A 25146-nucleotide genomic window follows, 5' to 3' on the forward strand; every position below is an offset into this window, starting at 1 on the left:
AAAAGAGGTCGATATCTTCGTTGATTTCTCGAGAAACAGTCTGTGAGATTTTATTCGGACCGCATGTTGCATTTGAACGCTGCGTCGTGCGTGTTCCATTTTTCATAAGTAATTCTTACTTTTATCTAAACGCTTAATCTAAACTTTTCGCGTGGTCGTTCTCTTTGATTAATCTTTTACGAACGAAGTTTCTTCCTCTTTTCATTTTCCACCGGGAGTTTCATACCTGTCTGTTTTTTTTATGAAACGAAGTTACGTTCTTTATTGTTTGTTACCGAACGTCAAACGATACGAGATCAAAACGGTTTCAAATTACGATTTTTATTACCGTAACTGGCACATCGATTGCAATGAAACTTAGACCGTGTATTGTCGTTCGAAATTTGAGCTACACGGCGCCAAATTATTATTGACGGATAGAGTTATGGGCCAAATATAATATTGTTATATATCCTTTTTATCGTGGCTTTTACAACAAACCATAAAAGTTCTTCAAACTTTTGGAAAATATTTTGTATACGAAACTTGTATATTTTATACGGAATCCATAATAACTGAAAATAGTAGCCGACCCTTTCAGCTTTTTAATACTTTACGAATGCGTGCAACAACAGAGCTGTATTTATACGCGATGCAGAAAATAAAACGCACAACATTGCGCATCGGGGAACGCGAGAATAAATTTTACATTCGAACAACATTTTCTACAAAATTGTACAACTCTAATTTACTACAGGCAATCAAAGTATAAAATATTTTTTTAAGCGACTATGCAAATATTTCTAACGATTGTAAATACTTTATTAGGAAATGTCATAAGGATTTCGTTTCCATAAAATTTAATTACATATTCTCTACGTGTTACCGATCCGAAGTGAAGCGTTTCCAGGGCTCGATAATTATGTGCTTCATTGTGCAGTAACCCAAGAAAATCGCGTATTCAACGGTTAGACAACGCGAACTTTGCACCTATTTCATCGATTGAACCGAAACCAACGCCGTGCCACTAATTACGTAACGAGTGTTCCGTCCTACTCGTCGAAAGTTACGCGGTCTCCGAAATATTACCCGCGAAACGACAATTTCCGCCCACGCGCGATCTTGCGAAACGAGACGCACCAAGAAAGAGGGAGAAACAGAAAGGAAAATAAAAGTAAAATTCCCTTTTGCCGGTCCTTTCGCGGCTCAGTCGGGAAAATACGTACAGTGTTTAAAGATCAACCGTTTGCTTCGTAACCCGCGAGAAAAGAAAGTATTTTAATCGCGAAAACTTCTCTTTTATACGCACATCTTTGCTAACTGCAAGAGACCCGCTGCAAAGAATTATTTAAAGATTTCTTTATTCCGAGCGAGCAACGAATTCCTTATCTTCAAACGAGACGAAGAGAACGACGATTTCATCTGAAGAGATTGGAGAATAGAATGCACATTATTGCACGTTAAAATCGTCGAAAAATTAAATTTCATGGAACTTTGTAACGATCGAATCGGACAGAAAACTTCGTTGCCTTCTCGAGTCACGTTTTTAGACTCTATGATAACACGATTGTATAGATGGAGCTTTTTTAGAGCACCGTGATTGACCCCCACAACCAAAAATAATTTTTCCAAGATCATTTGAAATTTTTTTTTTCACCGAAAAATTTAGGCACCTACCCCCTGTCGATTTTTCTTAAAAATAAGTTTTTCATTTTTAGTCATTTTGTTTGGTACCCTATAGAAAAGTTGTCTAATACTTTTTTGTAGGTACCCATAAGCTCTACTTCGGAAAAAAGTTTCATTGAAATATATTCACTATTGAAGGAGTTATGGAAGTTTGAAAATTGGACCATTTTTATGGGGTTTTTCTCATTTTGTAGGATCAAGGAACAACTTTTCGAATATTTTTACAATTTCTACATATTCTTCACTAAAATACGCGTCGTTTGCTTTTTCAAACATTAAAATCGTCCAATCCGTTCAGAAGTTATGACAGTTTAAAGATACGCACGAAATTTCGAGGATACATTTCTGGCCTCACATTGTATTTTCGGTAAAAAATTTTTTCCTCGAAAATGCGTAGGATTTCGGGGGTATGTATAATGACCAAAAATGATTGTAATTGACCCCTGTAACTAAATCTAATTTTTTTAAAACGATTTGAAACTTTTCAAATTTTGCCGAATTTCAGGGAAACAAGTCAATGTATAGTCAGACATTGTTTTCGGTAAGGAATTTTTTTCTCTAAAGTGCGTGGAATTTCGGGGGTATGTCTATTCACCAAAAATAATTGTAATTGACTCCTGCAACTAAAAATAATTTTTCCAGAACGATTCGAAATTTTTTAGTTTTGTTGAAAAATTTCACACTTTCTCGAATTTTTTTCTCGAAAGTGGGTAGGATTTCGGGAGTATATCTATTGACCAAAAATGATTGTAATTGATCCCTGCAACTAAAAATAATTTTTTTAAAATGATTTGAAATTTTTTTTTGGTCGAAAAATTTAGACACCGATCCCCTGTCAATTTTTCTTAAAAATTCGTATTTGATTTGTGATAAATTTGTTTAACACTGTATGGAAATGTTGTAGCATTTGTTAGAAAACACCCTGTGTACTAAGATCGAGCATAACTAAGCCAATACCACACGTAAAAAATACTCGTCATCAACAAAAGTGTCGAGTACTCGACGAATCTTCAATTTACCAATAAATGAAGCGTCGTACGATAAAATAACGCTTCATTAGCCTTTGGTTGATTTTTCCATATTTTTTGGAGTGTATCGTGTGTGGAAAAACAGGCTAAAAAATAGAGTTTAGGAAACGTGCGGTGTTATTGGTTTAGTTATGCTCCGCGCTGTAACAATCAGAATGAACGGGGGGATCGATCGTCCGGATCTCGCCGGCACGGACGACGATCCAGCCATCTCCGTGGATGATCCAGTTTGTCCTTCCTCCCGTTCCGGTCTCTCTATCGACAATAGCCCCGATCGCTTGAATTTCGAAGCAATAGCTCGCGGACGCAATCGTCTATACGGTCTGCGGGCACGGAGCGTATTCAATGAAATTCGATTATCCCGCACGATCTTATCGCCCGAGGGCAGGTGCAAGATCGTAGCATGAACCTGGGTACATCCAATTTCCGGGGAAGAATTACCTATCCTCTGGATCTAAGACACCGGGAATGCAGTCGTAACCGCGACTTAACTCGCCGTCCTCGAGTGTTCTGGCTTCCCCCCAGCTCCCCTCCCTCGTCTTCTTTCCACTCCATCCTCCTCCTTTTCTCACTTCTTGCTTTCAACGATACTCCGTTTATCAGTTTTCCTCGAATCAGGTGTTACTTAAAACACTGTGCATCCATAAATCGATTTAACATTGCCAGACACTAATTATTTGTGAGATATAAAGTCTTGTAATTTAATTACAAATTGCGGTAGTTTGGAATCGGAATTAAGAATTTTGTGAGAATTGTTACGGGTATAAAAAAAGTAAATTTTGTGAAAATAAAAGTTCTGGAAATGAAATTCTTCGCCATTAATACTGTCTATAGAAATATCACTTACGATCAAATGGAGAATTTGTTAAATTACTAAAAAACCGTATGAGAAGAAAAAGAGATTAGTAAATGAAGAGAAAAATTTCGATAAACTGCGCAAATATGTGTTTATGAAAAGGCAAATGTTTGTATGTATGAATTTAGCTGTTGTAAATAATATTAAAATTCATATTTCGAAGCAAACTTCAATATTTAATTGTGGGCGTTACCGATATTCTGAATAAAAGTGAATATGTAAATACAACCAACAGTTTCATAGAGATCGATTGCTTTTTAAAAACCGCGTTAAAAGAAACAATTCCCGGAAACATAGTACCTCGTTTTCTGAATTGTTTTATTTCAAGACCGCATAGAAAGAGACTTTAATATTCTGTATTTTGATATTGTGTTCAAGAATACGTATTACATTCCGCGAAACCATAGTCGCTTTATTTCGTTGGAAATTATGCAATTCGCAGTATTGTAAATACACTTTATCAAACGATATCTTGCTTGCATTGTTTTCGTTAGTAAGCGAAATGTTTGTGCATTAAAATTTTCTGTTGCAAGTATATATCACCGTGGGTGTGAAAGTTTCAGTGACTATGTACACGGTGGCTGACTAGAATGTCTGACTCAATACATTTCTTTCTCCTTAGAATATGGTCTGATATGTCTGGCCATCAGTCGTAATTTCTACTTAATTTTTGTAAACTTTAGTATTTTGTAAATTTTTACGATGGTATTATCTGTTTCCTGGCGATTTTACTATCTTTCAACAAACTGGAACCAGATAAAAAAATAGTAACATCATTTTCAACTGTTACAAGTAGAAATAGTAGATAATGGTCAGACGTATCACTGAAGTCGTATTTAATTTCACACAGACTAGACGAACTTTCAAAATCGATTTGCTCGAAAACAAAGCTTCATATTAAAGAATGTTATTCCATATTTTTAATATGAAAAATTCCATTTCTTTAACTATTTTGATATATTGTGCAAGTTACTTGGAAATCTATTTTTGGCATCTTTCACATCAATATATCTCACAGGTTGCTTCTCTTTTGTTAGTTTAGTCATATTGAATGTCGTCAATTGTTTATAAATATCTGAAATTCACTATTTACAAAAACCAAACTCTTACATGCTCTACAATTTTTCTATGTGCATCAGTTTTCGTGAAATTTAATTAAATACATATTTCAATCATATCTTTGACGATAGTTTTCGTGAGTATTACACAGAAAGTACTGGTCTTTGTCAGTTTTCGTTCCTTTCCAATATTCTACCAGCGTGCCAAGTTTCAGAAAATTCACTGATTACTAATTGTATAACATTTCCTGCAAGTGCTCTCGAGCTTAACAGTTTTCGCTAAATTTTTGATCATTTCTGGCCCGACGTTGCATCGTTCAAGCTATTCTCTAGTCCAAACTTCACGAGTGGAGACTGTAGGAACCGTTTGAAGAAATATAAGAAGTTAAGTAATATTCGGTACTCGAAGTTCGAAAGTTTCGAGTACCAGCACAAAGTGACCGGTATACAATATTGCTCTTCAAGATATTACAAGTTGAAATCGAACGGCGACAACTTGAAGGGCACGGTATAGTTGATACTGCTACTTTATTTCGTTCGATTTCCCCCACGATTCCTACCAATATATTTTATTAACAAGCATAAAAATCATAATTCTGCGCGTGTAATTCTTGCTCTAGATTTCACTGCTACTTCGTTTAAAATTTTCGTTAATTCTTTAATTGGAAAAATTCAAGTTATCTACTGTAATAAATACTGTATCCTAGGATAGATTGAAAAATATAATAACAATTTGACTACGTTAGTTTCGATCGAAGATTCAATATTTCATAGCTTTTCAAGACACTAGCTTTTAGAGACACCTAACTAAAAAAAAGGGCTCGGTAAATAAATTCATGTTCCACGGAAGCGTGAAATTAAAAGACTTCAGGGTCGAGCATCCCCAAGTCCCGTGAAACAAATTTCTCATAATAATGGGTGGTCATCCCCCCGGCACCCTGACGTTATTGCACACTCGTCGGACCCTATGTTTTGATCCGACTCTCGTCCAAAAGGCACTGGACAAGGTCGCCCTTGTTAGACGCTTCTTCCACCCGTTCTCTTTTCTTCTCTCGGGGGTTCTTTTCTCGGCGTTCTCTCTTCGCGTGGCCCTCCTCTCGCCACACTGTCCTCCCCAAACTCGAAACGTCGAGTAGGTATATCGCCTCAAGTGTAATTTTATTATCTTTCTGTCCTTTCGACGCTCCTCCAGCCGCCTCGACTCCTTCCCAAGCACCCTTTTCGGCGCGCCTTAGCCACGTCGGTTCGCGCTGTTATTTAAGCTGTATTTTATTTTTCCTTCCTTTTTTCCTTCCCTTTACCGACTCCGACGCCGACGACCGTCCCCCTCCCTACCTTTGTCCACGACGCTTTTCTTCCTTCCGTGGCTTCTTCTCTTCTAATACGGACGCGAGAGCTTCCCTTTTGCCGCGTTGAAATTATGCAAAGAAGGAGACGATGACTATCTCCCTGCACGCTCGCTGCCTCTGTTGCCTTTGCTACTCCGTACTAAGGTCGTTTTCACCTATACACGGCCTAAATTTCTCTTTTTTTTTGCAATAAGACGCAGAAAAGTGTGCAAATAATAAGAATTATTTGGGTATTAATTTTCGAATAAAAGTGTTGTAAGTAAATCTAGAATTAAATAAATTTAGAATTCTTTATAAATATGTTTTCTGTTTGATCTTGTTCTCGAGTTATGATCGATTTCATACATCGACAATGCAATTGTTTAAATAGATAAAAATTTGTGGAAACGACCATCGATCAATTCCAAAACCAGCATCGAGTGCTGAATAATCGAATGTCTTCAAGCGAACCCAAAAATACAAACCCAGTGGATTTGGATCAAGGCAACGAGCAGTACGACGATCCCGCACGACCTATCCATCTGTTACAAAATCGTTAATTCAAGAACTGTCTAGCCACTCAGGTGAAATGGGACGGTCGACTATCATGCATAAATCACACGAGACGCACACAACATCTAATGAAACTTTTCCCGATAATTCGTGGAATTCATTAGTCGAGAAATTTACTCTAAAGAAAACACGATATGCGATTAATTGGTAATCAAATTAGTTTTATCACTTTACAGTCTACAAAGAAGGAAAGTCTAGAAAAACTGTTTCAATCGTTCAAAGAAATAAAGAAAAATCTAAATTGCCCAAAGGATTTCAGAAAATCGAGTAAGTTCTATATGAAATTAGAAGTATTTAATATTCTCATAAGGGAAAGTGGATTTATTGTAACGAAATGTACGACGTTCGACAGTTTTATCGAGATGGTTTGACGCGGTACGATGGAACGCAATGATAATTTCGAACGTGTGGTGTACACGCGCGGTAGAGGTTGGAAATCAGATTAATAATCTCTGGCCTGTGAATTAAACATGCGGTAGCTCAAATTCAACGCGTAATTCCCAATTGTGCAATAGCTGGTCATTATTGCGCAGAAAGCGTGCTTAACCGTTGCCAACACCTTCCATTTCCCCCCTCTCTCCCCCCCCCCTCCCATCCCCTACCTACGTTGTTACGACACTTGAATAGCAACGTGCGAATGGAAATAACTGACGCTTCGAGTGGATTCACCAGAGGTCCAGTTAATTGTTCGACTGGTTACGGCCGATTTATTAGCCGCGCAGAAAACAAATTCAACTGTTTAATTAGACTGTCTTATATTCGGCGAACAATGGACGCTCGCGGTCCTCGATCCAACGTTTAATTTATTACAAGCCTGGGGCAATTATCTTCTATTGCATTGTTAACGCACTTTAACGCAAACGATGATCAAACGGTGAAAAAAGTCGATATCGTTTTGAAAATTTCATTCCTGAAGCAATAAAGGGATAACTGGATTTTCGAATTTCTTCGATTCACGCCTCATTTTTAATTAAGTTTGTGTGAATAATAAAGTAATCGTGTTTAATCGCCTTTTTCGATATCAGTTTCTCACGAGTAACATTACGATAGTTCTTTATGAAATAACATTAGCAACATTTATTGTTTAAATCGTTGGTAAAACGAAACAAATCGAAGAAATAAATAGATTAGTAGTATTTTGTAAATGTTCAAGAGAGACGAAGTAAACACGCTTTTACTTTGAATTTTTAGGTGTTTCGTTGCAAAAACGTCGTTAGGTTTTTAAAGACAGGTGCTGGACGTTTAGTGGGAGGCTATAGTAGGAAAATATAGTTTATGTGATAGAACGGGATCAGATGTTATCTTATTAGACGAGAAACACCACATCCCTCTCGTCCAGGGGCGACGAGAATTCTACTTTTCGTGCACCGTACTTATCTCGTGAAAACCGCAGACTACTAGGAAACTCTACGAGCAAACGACCCGAGAGTGCAACCAGAAACCCCTAATGTCTTGCCTTGTAAGCTTATTTTATGTCAAGCAGCACAGCGAACCGTTTAAGAGGACACCGAGACTTTGGCAACTTGTACTATTTTCGACGAGTCTCTACACTGATTGACAACCAGCCCCTCCCTCGTCTCAACTGTACGGTGATTTTAGCGAAAAATAAAAAACAGAGTCTTCCCGAACGTGTCCATGCCCTTAACCACTTCAATTTTGTTACGTTATAAGAAAAAAAAAATAGGATTTTGACTAATTTATATACATGGAATCAAATGGTATAATACAGTATCATTGGATGTGTTTTAAAACCTTTTTAAAAATTTAAAATATGCAAATGTATGTTGTTCCTCCACCAGTATTTAAGAATATTTATATTTATCAAAATACGTTTGAAAATATCACTCTAGATTTCTAAAAAAGTCGAAACAATTCATATTCACACTAATATTAAATGGAGATTTAATTTTTGATATTTCTTTTTAATTTTCAGTGTTATTTGACAAGTATGTATTTTCTTTATAGGCACTACTGTGTTATCAGAAGTTTCCCATATGAATAACGTGTGTCCTCTAACGTGGAAATAAAAAATATAATTCAACTAATACTAATATAATTCAACTAGTACTAATTTTAATTTTGACGGAACAAAATTATAAGTAGGCCTGAGTCGTCGTTCGAAAACGTTGGACAGGTCGTTTAAACCGCGGTATAAACTTGAAATAAATTATTAGAACGGGTCTCAGAAGTGGCAGAGATGTGTTCGCGAAGTTATTTCCAAATGCGGTCTGCTTCTACGGAATATTTCGACCGAGAAAATTAAAGGGTTAAATCTACCGGGAAGGTAACTATTCCACCCTAACTAAACGTGCCCACCAGCTATCTATCTAGTCCGCTTCACTCGCGGGACTTAATTTAGACTCGTGCGGATTAACTTCTAACTTTTGACCGACTCTCCAGCCACTGTAAAACTCATTGCGCCCCGATCACGCCATACCTCCTCGTAACGTTCGCGATTAACGTGCGATCGACTAACGCGGTTAAAATATTTGCTGGTAAAACTACGCCGTGTTTGTTATTACGAACAATACGAGATGGTACAGCAGCGCAGAGAGTTAATTTCTCGTACAAAAGTCAAAAACAGGAATTACGAAAGTCATCAACGAAAATTACTGAGGTATGGGTCTCGAAAGACCCACCGTGTAAGTTTCAAGCACTAAAATGAGAAAACAAAATACATAGCTTTCTATTTCTATTGTTTACGTTCGACGTGAATGAAAATTACCGATGTATGGGTCTCGAAAGACCCACCATGCAAATTTCGAGCACCAAAATAGAAAGGAGCACAGTTTAATGAGACCAGCTGGAGGATTTTTATTATTTCTATTGTTTACGTTGAGCACCAATGAAAATTACCGATGGGTCTCAAAAGACCCATGCCAGTTTCGAGCAGTGAAAAACAAAAAACATACCTTATTGAGAGCAGCTGGAGGATTTCTGTTGTTTCTATTGTTTATTTTGAGCCTGAGTGGACGTTTCTGTGGCCAGTTTTTAACGGTGGAAAAAATGCAGGGAAAAGGAAACGATGAATCTGCCCGATAGACCCAATAGGCGAGTCTCGCGACACGGTTCCGCCGAACGTTCGCGAGTTCTTCGCAAATTGAAGCAGCCTCACGCTACCTGCATTTATCGCGGCTGTCTGCGTTAATCAAACTGATTACAACTGCCGTAAATCACTGCCAACGGTGGAACAATTTCGGGGCCAGTTCACCTCTTCTGGGACAAATTGTTCGAAGCTTTATTTCGTTCCGCGCAATTCCGCCGTTTCCGGAGGATCGCTCGTGGAATCGGTGTAATTGTTTATGACGATACGAACACGAAGAATTTACGACTAGGATGCTCCGCCAAGGAACACGACCGCGTTATTGTATACCAGGTTTTTTTTTTTTATATAGAAACCGTTTACGTTCCAACGTCCTTCGTCGTTGGATCCATCGACGAGTCGTACGATTTTTTCGAATGTCTCAACGAGAGTTCAAGGAAGAGGAAAATTTTTACTAATTATGAGGCAAGAAAATTTAAATTGTATTTTAACTAACTTCAATTTTAATTCCTTTGAAGGATTCATCTTTATTCGATGTCCAGGTCAAACTCTTTTTTATTTTATTGACCCCTAGCCTCCAATGATCGACGATCTTTACGAGGGGAGTCCTCGAAGGATCTCATAACTCTCCATCGTTGTATTAGTTCTTATTACAATATGTTTGTTTTAATATTCTTGACGAGGATATAAAAATCGTAGCTTTTAAAATAGTGAGTATAATATTTGTTTTAAATCGAGAATGAAGTAGTCAGGAATTCGAAGACGATAATATAATTTATCCATCATTGCATTAGTTCTTATTATAATATGTTTAACATTCGATTCTCTTAAATATGGCAGGTCAAACTCGTAGTTTTTTAAATAGTGAATATAATATTTGTTTTGAATCGAGAATGAAGTAGCCAGGAATTCGAAGACGATAATATAACTTATCATTGCATTAGTTCTTATTATAATATGTTTGTTTTAACATTCGATTCTCTTAAATGTGGTAGACCAAAATCGTAGTTTTTTAAATAACGAGTGTAATATTTGCTTTGAATTGAGAATGAAGTAACCAGAAATTCGAAGACGAAGCAACTATGGAACGAAACGTTAGACTCTTAACAACCACAGAATGGTTCGTAGAAATTACAAGCAATCTGGTGTAAAATTTCCACATTTACTGTCCACACTCGAATCTGAAATTCCGCCCCTCGGTTCTATAGATAAGAACTTCACGTGCATACCACCTACTGCAGTATTGGATTTCTGTCGCCTTTTACCTCTTACACGTTAAACTACAGTTTACGATTTCTGGTTTACATCCTTTTTACGCGCAGTACTTTTTAGGCAGGCTATCGTGATTTATGATCGCGTTATCGTTTGCAACATCACGACCGACGGATTCCTTCGGATAGCATCGATGGAAACGTTCTTTCCAGCCAACGACAGAAATCGAATCCCCGTTGTTGCGTACGAGAAATCCCACAGAAACGCTAAACAGTTTGGAAAATGCACCTGCAAAATATAAGCAATATCCCAACGTTTCTCGACTTATTTTTACAACTAGAGCTTACGAAATCACTAATTCGATCATCGACACTTTCAATTCATTTGAACAGTATTCTTTATGATACAACCAAAAAGTGAACGATTTCTCGATCAAAAACAAATGAAATTATTTCATATAAAACTCTGCTCTCATTTAATCTAGCTAATTACAAAATGCTCCCAGTATTTAAGATTTTGCTTACAAATTGCTATCTTTATACACCGTATGAAAACATGGGAGACATCTATAATAGAATCCATCAAATTGAAATTTATTTAAATCGACACATGTGTTATCTAACTTCCTCCTATAAAATCCTCCTATGAAAAAAGTCTCAGTCTAGTCCTAGTCTCAGTCTTTAATTAAAATTCAATACTACAAAAATATTAATTCTCGAGGTGAAATGTTATAGAAAATTAATCCAGTCAGGAATCGTGAATTTCGATCGTTACGAAAATATTGCAAATTGTCTGGAAGCAAAACTTCGTTGTTGTAAACAAGTTTTACGTATATAGGTCCGGCAGAGTGTTAATTTGATCTCTTCTGGCTTAAAACCACTCTTCAACGAGTGGAGAAGCAACACCTGGGCGCGCTGTGCGGCGACGGTTAAACTTACATTATTCCAAGAGTTATTTGGGCAAAAACAGAGCAGGTGGGGCAAAGTTCCGTCGCGTTCCACGGTATCGGATGCATCTTTAAACCGTCTATCAATATTGAACGAAATAACGTCGTACCAATCGTCTATTCACGCGGGATGGGCAACGATGCAGGGAAACGCGGAGGTTATAGTATTACCACGGAAGTAGCAAGATCTGTCCTTTGGCTCCGAAGCAGAGGGAATTCTGCTTTCTATGGGAGCCAACCCCACGAAACCACATTCTGCTCCCTGACCAGTCAACCCAGAAACCTATTACAGGATTTCCTAGCGTTTTGCCGCAGCACGGCGAACGTATTTCGCTCGACGATATTCCTCCCGGACATCTTTAATCGATTTGCTGTTTTAACACCATGGAACAGGACTTGTATCTTCTTCGTGCCATTTTGGACGATTGATACAAGATTTTGCACTTCCCATTGCCACTCGTAACCGGTACCATTTCGCTCAAAGAACGACGAACTCGATCGAGCTTCTCTCACATCTCGATCTTTCAGTGAAATCGGGGTAAAAATTGCAAAAATTATTCTAAAAACGAGCAATGTTTATAAAAAGGAATCGTCATGACATTTTCTTGTACGATACAATGATTTAATTTTTATAAGCATGAAGGACGACGATCTCGATCGAGCTTCTCTCATATCTCGATCTTTCAGTTTCAAATCAGGGTAAAAATTACAAAAATTATTCTAAAAACGAGCAATGTTTATAAAAAGGAATCGTCATGACATTTTCTTGTACGATACAATGATTTAATTTTTATAAGCATGAGAGATTATAGCTCACTATATTGTAGAAAAATTAAACATAGAAACTGGAAGTCAATCCTAAACCTATATTAAATAAATGAAATAATGATTTAAATTTTATACAACACAGTGAAAATTTTATCCTAGTCTGGGAATAGTCTGTTCAATAACTGATTATAAAGGACTCGGAAATAATTGAAATCGTCAGTGAAAAAGCAAACAGAAGACGAAACAAAAGTGCAACCAACCTGTTGAACGGACCGAAGAAGAGTAAATTCTGTGGCTACGATGTGGGATCGATGGATCACTATACTATGGATCTACTAATACGGTAGATTCTGACGAATTAGAAATTTAACGAAAACTAAACCATGCTATCCAAATAAAGCGTTACAAGCTATTTATTCATAAACCAAAATAAACTTCATTCTTTTTTTAAATTAAATTGATTTTGATCTTTCCATATGCAACAAGTTCTCTCTGTTACTTGTATACTATATCTGAACAATTTCTTTTCATTGCACATGACTACAGAGCTGGAAAAACAAAATAAAATTAGGGACAAGTATTCTAAACTATTTGCTCAGGCATTTAATAAGTTTGTTCAGCCTATTAAAATTGTGTCCTCGAATAAATTTACCAATTATCTCAGACCTCACAATTACACTTTTGTTGAGTTCTATTCGTACGTTGTAAATATTTTTCTTTGTCCATATTCTGTTTCTGGCGAGTCTTCATCAATGAATGACGGATAGAAAGTGTTCGATGATAGACATCAACAGAGAACAAGTACCGCAGTTACCTCTCAGAGTGATTCGAGATTTCGTCTTCGGGATTAACAGTTCCAGTACTGATTGGTCTACCGCTCTAACCTACGTTTTCTAAATGAACCTGTTTCTGAGAGGCGTTCGTATATTCTCCAAAACGTTCCCTTGATTGGCGGACGTCTATCGGGAAAACGATTCGCATCAGACGTCTTGCTTCGACTGAAATATATTCAGCAAGCTCATACATCATATACGGTGGCTGCCATTTCCTGGCTTCGATACTTGTTAGTTGTATCCTCTAACGTACAACAAATTAATGAGTTCGTCGATTACCAAATGCTCTCTTCGAATTCTAAACGATCAACAAACTCGAGATATAGCTAGAAAATCTATATTATATTCGTATATTTTCTTTTCATTAAAATATTCTTTTTTTAGAACTCTTGTACTATTACTAGAAGACTACGATAAATATCCAAACTATGACAAAAGATCAAAGATTTCGTTGCAATTACAACCGAATAAATTAAACTTTCGAAACGTGCAATATTTTCTGTACTGCTAGAATAAAGCAAATAATGAAATCAAGGTAAGATTCAGTGATTCGAAGTTTACGAAGTAACGATGCAAAAATGTGCGATCGACGATTATTTATTACGCTCGAAAGGAGGTTCTGAATGCCCGTGATACAAGTTAAGAAGAATTTATTGAAGGTTATCGCGAACTTCTGATATTATAGCACTAATACTCATCACGAAGATCGGCTACCGTCGGCGAAACCACACAAAGCGGCTTGACCAGCCGACCTGGAAACCTATTAGAGCGTCCCAATGTTTCGCCTTACAGGCTTACTTCATCGCCGCAATCGCATCAGGGGACACACCTTCACGGAATCCTAAGCTATTAGCCGGGATTTCTCTTTCCTCCAATTTAAATGATTTATTTCGCGGCGAACCGACCTATCCCCGACCAAATACCGGTCCTGGCCCCCGACATTTAAAGGGAATGCCACCCTTACAGTATTTCGTCCTGCCGCGATTACGTTTCTCCAATTACGAGGAGGCCAGATTGATGCGGGCGTAAATTATCAAAGTCGCGAAATCATTAACAATTTACCGGTGACGAAATTTACGACGGAACTCGCGCCATAGAAAAATCAGACCACACGAATTTATTATACAGGGTGTTCGGCCACCCCCTGGGAAAAATTTTAATGGGGGATTCTAGAGGCCAAAATAAGACGAAAAACAAGAATAGCAATTTGTTGATGGAGGCTTCGTTAAAAAGTTATTAATGTTTAAAGTTCCGCCTATACAGAATTTTTTTCTCGAAAATGCGGAGGATTTCAGGGGTATGCTTATTCACCAAAAATGATTGTAATTGACCCCCGCAACCGAAAATAATTTTTCCAGAATGTTTTGAAATTTTTTTTTTTCGCCGAAAAATTTAGGCCCCCCTGTCGATTTTCCTTAAAAATTCGTTTTTGATTTTTAATAATTTCGCTTGACGTCCTACAGAAAACTTGTTTAATACTTTTTTGTAGGTACCTATGGGCTCTACTTTAGAAAAAAGTTTCATTGAAATATATTCACTATTATAGGAGTTATGACTGTTTGAAAATTGGACCATTTTTATGGGGTTTTTCTTATTTTACGGGGTCAAAGAACAACTTTTCCAATATTGTTACAATTTCTACATATTCTCGACCAAAATACGCGTCGTTTGCTTTTTTAAGCATTAAAGTCGTCCAATCCGTTCAGAAGTTATGATGTTTTAAAGATTCGCATGAAAATTCAGTGAAACATATCGATGGTATGGTCAGACATTATATTTTCGGAAAAGAATTTTTTTCTCGAAAGTGCGTAGGATTTCGGGGATATGTGTAATGACCAAAAATGATTGTAACTGACCCCCGCAACCGAAAATAATTTTTTTAGAACGATTTGAAAAATTTTTTTTTTGTCGAAAAATTTCAGCACCTACTCGATTTTTTTTCTCGAAAGTGGGTAGGATTTCGGGGGTATATCTATTTACCAGAAATGATTGTAATTGACCCCCGCAGCCGAAAATAATTTTTCCAGAACGATTTGAAATTTTTAAATTTAATTGTTAATAACTTTTTAACGAAGCCTCCATCAACAAATTGGTATTCTTGATTTTCGTCTTATTTTGACCTCTAGAAACACCCATTAAAATTTTTCCCAGGGGTGGCCGAACACCCTGTATATCGCAAGCTTTATATTTACGTCGATTATCCGAACGATTAACGCGTGGATAAAAAACCGAATCCAGTTTATGGATATTTTAATAATCGCCCTGAAAGCGACTGTAATCTTTTGTTTATCGTTCCACCGAATTTTTCGCGTTTATTTTTAATGCCCGAAAATTTATAAGGTACGTCCATAACGCTCGTTATAACAGTGATTAATTTTATGGAAATGTTCCGTGGATTAAAATCATTATAGATTTTTGGCCATTACAGCTGTCGTTCCGTTATACTCGTGCCCGTTATAACAGATCTCGACTGTATTTATAACGTCATCGTACGTTACGAATTCGTCACCGTTCCTGACGATTCGTCTTTTTATTTATCGCCAACGATAGATCTTTGTTCGCATTTTTGGTGTCATCGTAGCTTCGCCCGGCCAATTACAGAACTGGATTACGCTCGGCTCATTAATCTAAACATCCAACCGAAACGACGCAGCCACAATCGAGCCACGTTAAATGAATATACGCGTCGGTACCAAACAGGATACGAGCGTCGAGATATAAAGATTGATTTATGAGCCCCATACGTTTGTAACGACATCGAAAAAGTTTTAATTGGACCGGTGACGTATTAAATAATTCTCCCCGTTCGTATCGTTCGACACGGGGCTTCTATTATGCGGAAAAATTGTTTAAATCGTCGGAACACGTTAATTTCTGCAGCGCGACAACGAGCTTGCTAATTGTCGTTTAACAAAATTTTTACTATCACTTTTACCTATTAACGTACTCGTAATTACTTGCGTTTCGCGGAGACAATTAAATCGCTGTTTAAAAATTGCTTCTCTATGGCACAACAGGCTTGTTTATTAACGTTCCCTTTAACAAATTCCAATCGTGCATTGCAAATAATTAATCGACTCTCGAGTCTATTTAACTACACGCCTCGCTGATTTAATTAACGTTATAATCGAGCAAATACCGAATTCTTTCTTCGAAAAACATGTTAGATTTCCCTCTATTGTTCGATTTCTACGTACGTATTTTTAGAATTTTTATTTTTTCTGTCTGTTTTTCTCGTTTTGATTTAAAAACTTCCTTCGAACTTGGGGAATAAACCACCTTTCTTGGGGCATCTTATTATTTGTAAAAGAATTGAAATAAACTTCAAAAGCAAAAAATACTTAACTCTGTGTAAAAAATGTAAAAATAAATTAAAAAGACGAGACAAAATTAGCCTGGTACTCTGTAACCTCGTTCGAATAAATTGTTTTGAACAGAATACTTTTATGAATGGAAAATCTTGATGGATGTATCACTGATATTCGACTGAAATTTTTGGAAACTGTGTAACGACATGTCGTTCAGAATTCCACCACTTTGCGTTTTACGATCCAAAACTTGTTCGTCCGATACCGACGTTTCTCTGCAGGCCTCTTCTGCTGATCCTATAACAATTTTATAACTACACAACCGCGGTACAGGTATGTCCATTTCGATTGTGTACGTTTACGAAACTCATCGTTGCACAAGTGCTCTGTTCGCTCGACGGAACTAAAAGTAACAGGGTTTATTACTACCAATGATATTCAAGTACATCTCGTGCTCTTACAATGGCCAGCACCAAACGTACTTCAAAGAAGGGAAGCAGTAAGAGCGAAAAAACAATGCTTCAGTCTGTAGGATTTCGCAAGATTATTTATAGTTTCTCGTTCGATAAGATTTACGTCCCCAAAACTGAATCGTGTTAGCAAAAGTGAGGCGTCGATGGACTGCAGATTCTTTTACTATTATTATACATTTATTTATTTATTTTTTTCCCGTTATATTGTATAATGTCGTATCAATTGCTTTGTGGGTTATTAGCGACTCAGGTAGGTCATAGTCTGTTGTATAGTCTTGTCAGTTTTAGATATTGTAGGAGGTTCTTGGTTGTGCTGTTATTTATCAGGATGTCTTTCGTTCTACAATTTTTATATCTTCTATGTAAATAAAATTCTAATTTTATTTGTTAACTTTGATATCGATTCAGCTACATAGTTTATAAGATATCTAAGTCGAATTATACATTTTTTACCTGTTTATTTTAGCGATGAAACAGAATTCAAAAATAAAACAAAACCGTAGTCAAATAATAAAAATTGATGGTACAATAAATATGTAAAATTCTATCGTTAAAAACATTTCGTTTGAAGAATCTTCAAATCTTCTATACATCGCAATCCACAAAATTCTAACTATATCTATTAACTTTTTGTCTGGTTTCGATTGAGCTGTATAGTTTATAGGATATTCTTTCATCTGTTTATTTCAGTGATCAAACAGAGCTTAAAAATAAAACAAACCCCTAGTCAAGTAGAAAAAATTGATGGTACAATAAATATGTAAAATTCTGTCGTTAAAAACATTTCGTTTGAAGAATCTTCAGATCTTCTATACATTGCAATCCACAAAGAGACGTTATTATATTGCATTGTGTGGTCCCTGGAGGCCATAGAATTTTCGTTAGCGATACTTATTGCTATTATTTGGCAATCTCGACGATGCTAAGGTGTCCCGTTTCTAGAAGGCTGTCCCGTATCTTGATTAAGCAAGCTATCTGATCGCACGGTAAGCTCTTTGTGCCGGTTACTCGAAATACTGGGACAAACGTAGCTTTTGGTCAAAAGAACCGGCCAGCGGGGGTGGCTGTTAAAACCTAAGCAGCTCAGGAAAAGCTGCTTACGATATTCGGAACGAAGGACGTGCCTCCGTCGCGAGTTGCCTTCCGTTCATTCTAAATGACAGACTGTCAAGCACGTCAGCATTTCATTAGCATGAGTTACGTAGCCCCGGCGCTAGCTAATGGGTTCCACAAAAGGACGAACACTATGAAATGCTGCGTAAGACGATTCCATGACGAAACCGACGGCGATACACATCGGTCCGCGATCATTATTATTTTTAACTCCGCGAATCCCTTCTGAGGGATCTCGAGCACAATCGAAAAGAAGAATGATTCTGATAATGGAGAAAATAAGAATCCACCAACGCTCGTGTGAAAGAAACTAACAGAAATGTAAGTCAAAGAACTCGCGATAAATTAATTGAATATTAGAATTGAATTTTGATTTGTTTAAATTTGATGCATTAGATACCAATATTGGGTCAATGCAATTTTTTACAGTTAAATATCTTCGTGCATTGTACTTTAACCCCTTGCCATACAATAACGTATCTGACTTGTCATCAAGCCTTATAAATTAAAATCAACACATTTTTACATTCACAAGGTATTCGTAAAACAAATCTATTTTTTTCGTGGCCATTCCTTTTACGGATGAATTTAAACAAAATTAAATATTATACATTTAAACAATTATTTGGAATTAAATCGTGAGCCAAAGGATTAACAGAAACATGACTGAAAGAACTCACGATAAACTCTTATCGTCAATTGAGTATTAGAATTAAATTTTGATTCTTTAAAATTTGACCCATTAACTACCAATGTAAATAACTTCGTGTATTGTACTCAGCTAAGATATTTTTCACGCTAAGTACTTTATATTCCTTTCAAATTCCATTATGTTCTTACTGGAGAAGATCGTTGGAATTGTCTTCTGAGCTCAACGCGATCTTCGAGTTCACAGTTCATAATACGTGGATATATAATGATATTCATAAATAAATTCGACAGCTGTTCCCGCGATACAATTTGGTGCAATTGAATTTACTTTAACAGAACGTGTCAGCGCGGTACGTTTCATTGGTCGCTATCATTGCCAGTGACAAATCGCGGTGTAGCCGATAATTATTACATACACGTATACTTTATGTTTGGGCTATTGATTAATGGTATCACGATAAATTGCAGTTCACCCGATGGTTCAAGTACCGAACCAGCTAGTTGGCGCACCAACTGGAACCGACGTTACGCTGGTTTGCCTCGTGGAAGCTTCCCCAAAGGCCATTAATTATTGGACACGCGAATCAGGTAAGATTCAATTAACTATTGCGGCATCAGTTTATTTCGTTGGCGTTCCGTCGAATAAAAAAGGCAAAACATTCAAAAAATTCGATTTACATTCGACGTTTCTCAGATTCGAGCAACTTTGACGGGTTCCGTTAAAATATCGTTTTAAGATTTGGAAAATACGAATTCACGATTGGAAGGGATAAAAGTCCAACGCGTTTTTCATAGGGTGCACGCGATCTGGAAAAATGGTGGCACGAAGCACGTTCTTCCTACGTAAATTTTTCATTTTACATGCTAAACACACCACGGCAATATACTAAAAGCATTTATCCTTGCATAGCACACGTGTGCTCGACTTTTCACTATAAAATAGTAGAAATGTCTGGTTTGTAGGTCATTTCTTGAATTTCAAAAATTTCTCTCTACTTTTAATATCGCGAATTGCGATTGCGCAAACCCGACACGAGCATAGACAAACGAAGGTTCGAAATTAACATATTGATACGTAAATGAGACCACGAAACATTTGTCTTCTTTTTTCTACGAACCACGTAAACCAGCTAATCTTTTCCGCTAAGCTTGAATCACCCAAAAACGAAACATTTCAAAAGTTGAAACTATAAATTGAATCGTCTTTCACTTTCCAATCCTTTTCATTTACACCGTTCATATTCAAAGTTTCTGTCTATCCTAAAATGATAACACGTGTTTAAATGTTTCATTGCAGGTGAAATGATAATCACTAACAACAAGTACAACATGTCGGAAAAGAAGACGTCTGTGTACAGCGTTCAAATGCAATTGATTATCCTGAATCTGCAGAAGCAGGATTTGGGTGGTTACAAATGCATCTCGAAGAATTCGATCGGCGACGCTGAGGGCAACATCCGTCTTTACGGTGAGTTTTGTCCTATTATGCACTAATATTTCTGCTGAATTAATCAGTGATAGTAAAAGCTTTCTTTGAAATAATTTCACAATGTTAATATATGCAGAGGAATTAAGGATAAAACATGAAATTCTACACCAGAGTATGAAAACAGCATCAGTTTCGTTGCAACAGAGTACAAATCTTACAAGTCTGTAACTCCTAAACAGTTGCATTTAATACGATTCCAAACTTTGCAAAATGAATCAATAGTTATCAGATTTCGCGTGCTGTTTAACTGTTTCTGGTTTGGTGTAAGTGGTACTGTAATCACTGCATCAAATTGCAATTTGAAATAAAATTGAGTATTGTAACTAATATTAAAATATATTTGTACTATTCCCAGAGTTTCGAGTAACAGTAAAATTGTTCTTGATTGCCTTAAAATCCCATTGTTATTCGATTTTATTAACTCTTTGTTCATAAAATGTTTCCTCTCGAGACTGTAAATACATGCATTGCAATTTAATCCGGGGGAATATATCGATGAATGTTACGGAAATAGAAAATTGAAATAAATCTCTCGTTTAGTTTCACACTTTGAAATCTCTGTCTGGAATATCCATTTCTCGGGAAATAAACTATCGTTGCCACAAAGGACGATTTAAACAGATGAAAGAGCTGCAATTTATACGCGTGTCGTAGCTTTGTAACGCATCCAATGTTAATAATTTACATACAAATCAAAGGTAAATCTTCACATGGAATAATCGTAACAATCGATTTATCGAAATATGTAGAATAATACATATTTCAGTTAAATGGAATAATTTGATCCAAACTGAAAGAAAGTTCTTCCATGACGTAGCTAAATCTGGTTCGCCTGTAAAATTCGTAGCATACTGAATACGCGCGGTAAAGTAGATCGAACGACATAGTTATTCGCAACATATAATGGTCGTCCACCTAATGACAATGGCAATTAGCATTGATTATTAATTTGAACGTAATAGCTGCTATATCGAGCTGCAATTTCCCAAGCAGCTTATTTTTGCAAAACTGATTATTATCGTCTGGCCTAGTTCAATTCTCAGCGCAAATCCAAATTCATTTCACTATTACTCGCAACGCCAAATATATCCGTTCATCTTCGGCGATAAAAAAAAAACATTTGCACGTTCAACCAACGGTGTATTCCGTGTCTAAATAAAATAAAAATTTTATAAATCCCGTATGAAACGCTGTTTTATAATTCGTTAATCGGGAAACTATCTACCAAACGAACATTTACATGATATCGTTTACAAAGTTAAATGTTTTAAAATATGGTTTTAAGTGGATTAATATACTTTATAGTTTTATCTCTCACTGCATTTTCCAACAATTAAAACCCAATCAGAAACCAAATTTATAGATTGCATTAAATAAACGAAACTATTAAGAGAAATCATTAAAAGATGATAAATTTGTATTGTTATATTAGCAAGGTAATATTATTGACAGTATTACAATACATGGTGGTAGAATTAATCCAAATTAATTAACTGCCCCCGTTAATTTTCAGTTCACGAGATACACAAGGATACTTAGAAACGTATATATCTCCCCGAAACAAGTCTACGTGTGCGCGTGAACGTTTATTCGTCGCATTTGGCAATATAAATTTTCCCATAAAAGTTCCGGGGGACAAACACACGCCGCATAACGAAACTACAACTTTAAAATGATCGAATTTATTGCGGCCTCGCGTTCGTCGGGCTCGCCGCGTTTTATATCACAAACTTCATAATGCAAATCCTTGGGGGAGGGACAAAATTATGAAACAAAATTCCGACTTCAAGACAATAATACTTGCCGCAGGTACCGTGTGCACACTTTTTTTTATTACTTTCACAGGAATCCGTCGTTCTATCGTTACGAATCTTTAAACGAACACTGCGGGATAAATAAATAAATTAACGCTTATTTTCAATGCAATATATTCTAAAAAATTGTCGACCTCTTTCTTTAAGACGTAACAGATGGGACAAACCTATATTAATTTGCAAAATCTTATCCTTTTTTAAAATTTAGAATCGAATCAGACCTTCAGAAGAGTATATGAATTTTAAATATAGGAATTCTTTGAAATCTATTTCTTTTTTTAACAGTCAAAACGTGAAATATTATTTCGAAATGTATGTCGACAATATACAGGGTGTTCGACCAACCTTGGGAGAAATTTTAATCGGAGATTCTAGAGACCAAAATAAGACGAAAATCAAGAATACCAATTTGTTGATGCAGACCTTATTGAATTTTTTTCTCGAAAATGCGCAGGATTTCGGGGGTGTATCTATTCACCAAAAATGATTATAATTGATCCCTGGAACTAAAAATAATTTTTTCAGAATGATTTAAAACTTTTCAATTTTGTTGAAAAATTGAGCCACCTACCCCCTGTCCATTTTTCATAAGAATTCCTTTTTCATTTTTAGCAACTTTGCTTGCCGCCCTATAGAAAAGTTGTCTAATACTTTTTTGTAGGTACCCATGAGCCCTACTTCGGAAAAAAAGTTTCATTGAAATAAATTCACAATTGTAGGAGTTATAGCTATTTGAAAATTTGACCATTTTTATGGGGTTTTTCTCATTTTGCGGTGTCAAGGACCAACTTTCCGAATATTTTTGCAATTTGTACATATTCTCCACCAAAATATGCGTAGTTTGCTTTTTTAAACATGAAAATCGTCCAATCCGTTCAGAAGTTATGACGTTTTAAAGAGTCGCATGAAAATTCGGGCAGACATTTCTGGCCAGGAATTATATTTTCTGTAAGGAATTTTTTTCTCGAAACTGAGTAAGATTTCGGGGGTATGTCTAATGACCAAAAATGATTGTAATATGGCCCTGCAGCTGAAAATAATTTTTTTGGAACGATTTGAAAATTTTTTTTTTCGACGAAACAATTCACACCTACTCGAATTTTTTTCTCGAAAGTGAGTTGGATTTCAGGGGTATGTCTATTCACCAAAAATGATTGCAATTGATCCCTGGAACTAAAAATAATTTTTTCAGAATGATTTAAAACTTTTCAATTTCGTTGAAAAATTTAAGCACCTACCCCCTGTCGATTTTTCTTAAAAATACCTTTTTCATTTTTAGTAATTTTGTTTGACACCCTACAGAAAAGTTGTCTAATACTTTTTTGTAGGTATCTATGAGCCCTACTTCGGAAAAAAAGTTTCATTGAAATAAATTCACAATTGTAGGATTTATGGCTATTTGAAAATTTGACCATTTTTATGGGGTTTTTCTCATTTTGCGGTATCAAGGACCAACTTTTCCAATATTGTTACAATTTCTATATATTCTCGGCCAAAATACGCGTAGTTTGCTTTTTTAAACATGAAAATCGTCCAATCCGTTCAGAAGTTATGACGTTTTAAAGAGTCGCATGAAAATTCGGACAGACATTTCTGGCCAGAAATTATATTTTTGGTAAGGAATTTTTTTCTCGAAAGTGATTAGGATTTCGAGGGTATATCTATTAACCAAAAACGATTGTAATTGATCCCTGTAACTAAATATAATTTTTTCAGAACGATTTGAAATTTTTTAATTCAATTTTTTATTAAATATTATTTGGCCTTACTTTGGTCTCTAGAATCTCCCGTTAAAATTTTTTCCAGGGGTGGCCGTACACCCTGTATATTGTGTTTGACGTCCACGTAGGTCGAAAAGTAAAAGTGGGGGGTTAGTAACGAAGGGAAGAAATCCCTTAGAGGCATCGTCTGACCCTTCTCGTTTAAGCACGAGGTATTAGGAGCCGATAGATCCGGGAAGACGTAACAAGTGGAGCAAATCGGGCTTAAGTATTTACGAGGAAATCACCGTAGCACGCAGTCCATTATCAGCGCGCGAAGCTCCACGGCTGTCCCCCTTCCTGCCTCGGAACGCTTAATGACGGAAATTTTATCGCGTAAGCCGTGTAAACTAACAGACCCACCGCGTGTATTAGCGTCCAACGTTTGTGTGCGAAGGGTTGTCCCGGCGCGCGGCGTGCTCGAACTTCTCGTTGAAGTCACGCGATCAGATAAGCCCGGGGGATTAACCCTTAAACCGATGGTATAAACGGAGCGTGAAGAGAACGCCGAGAAGAGAAAAGAGCGCGGAGGTATGCAACGGGTGGCAATTTTCCACCCGCGACACGACAATATCGAATTAATTCGAACAACCGTGAAAAGACCGAGCCACGATCGCGTCGCAACGTCAGGAACTGCTTGTCGAACTCGCAACTTTTCGTAATTTTTATTGTAAAGTAATCGTTAAATACCAGTGTCGTGAGATAACAATTTGATACGCTTGTGAAACGAAATAATATTTTTTTAGCAAATTTTCCTTTTTACGCATTAGTAAATTTATCGAAGAGTATTGGAACATAAAAGGATGCATAGAAGCATACTGGTATTGTAATATTGATTAAAAACTGAAAAAGTTTGTACACTTGTAATGTAATATATGAACATCGAAAAAACTTGATTGTAGCTATTTTTCCTTTTAATTTAGAAGGATTCCTTTAATCAGATCAGAATTCTCTTTATTGTAGCCATTTTTCCTTTTAATTTTGAAGGATTCCTTTAATCAGATCAAAATTCTAATTAAAGGAAGCCTTCTAAATTAAAAGGAAAAATAGCTACAATAAAGTTGCTTTGATCTTCATATATTATTTCACGAATGCAGAAACTTTTGCAATTCTATGTTACGTAGTCGTTACCAACTATATCTATGAACATTGCAATCGCAAAGAAAATTCAAAAGCTAAACTAAAATCGATGTTTACGTTTATAGAGAACTAAAATCTTGACTGAAGA

The 25146-nt window shown here is 36.4% G+C and overlaps 1 protein-coding gene across 2 annotated transcripts in view; it reads left to right on the forward strand.

Annotated features, from left to right (window-relative positions):
* LOC143341094 (lachesin) overlaps window positions 1-25146 on the forward strand; it is a 316834-nt gene that overhangs the window by 279228 nt on the left and 12460 nt on the right. For both annotated transcript variants that reach the window (XM_076763714.1, XM_076763713.1), the window contains exons 7-8: window positions 19324-19443; window positions 20153-20323. In XM_076763714.1, the coding sequence (XP_076619829.1) occupies window positions 19324-19443; window positions 20153-20323 (291 nt within the window). The remainder of the gene's footprint in view (window positions 1-19323; window positions 19444-20152; window positions 20324-25146) is intronic.

The sequence above is a fragment of the Colletes latitarsis genome, chromosome 4, assembly GCF_051014445.1.
Source record: "Colletes latitarsis isolate SP2378_abdomen chromosome 4, iyColLati1, whole genome shotgun sequence".
NCBI classification, from domain to species: domain Eukaryota; kingdom Metazoa; phylum Arthropoda; class Insecta; order Hymenoptera; family Colletidae; genus Colletes; species Colletes latitarsis.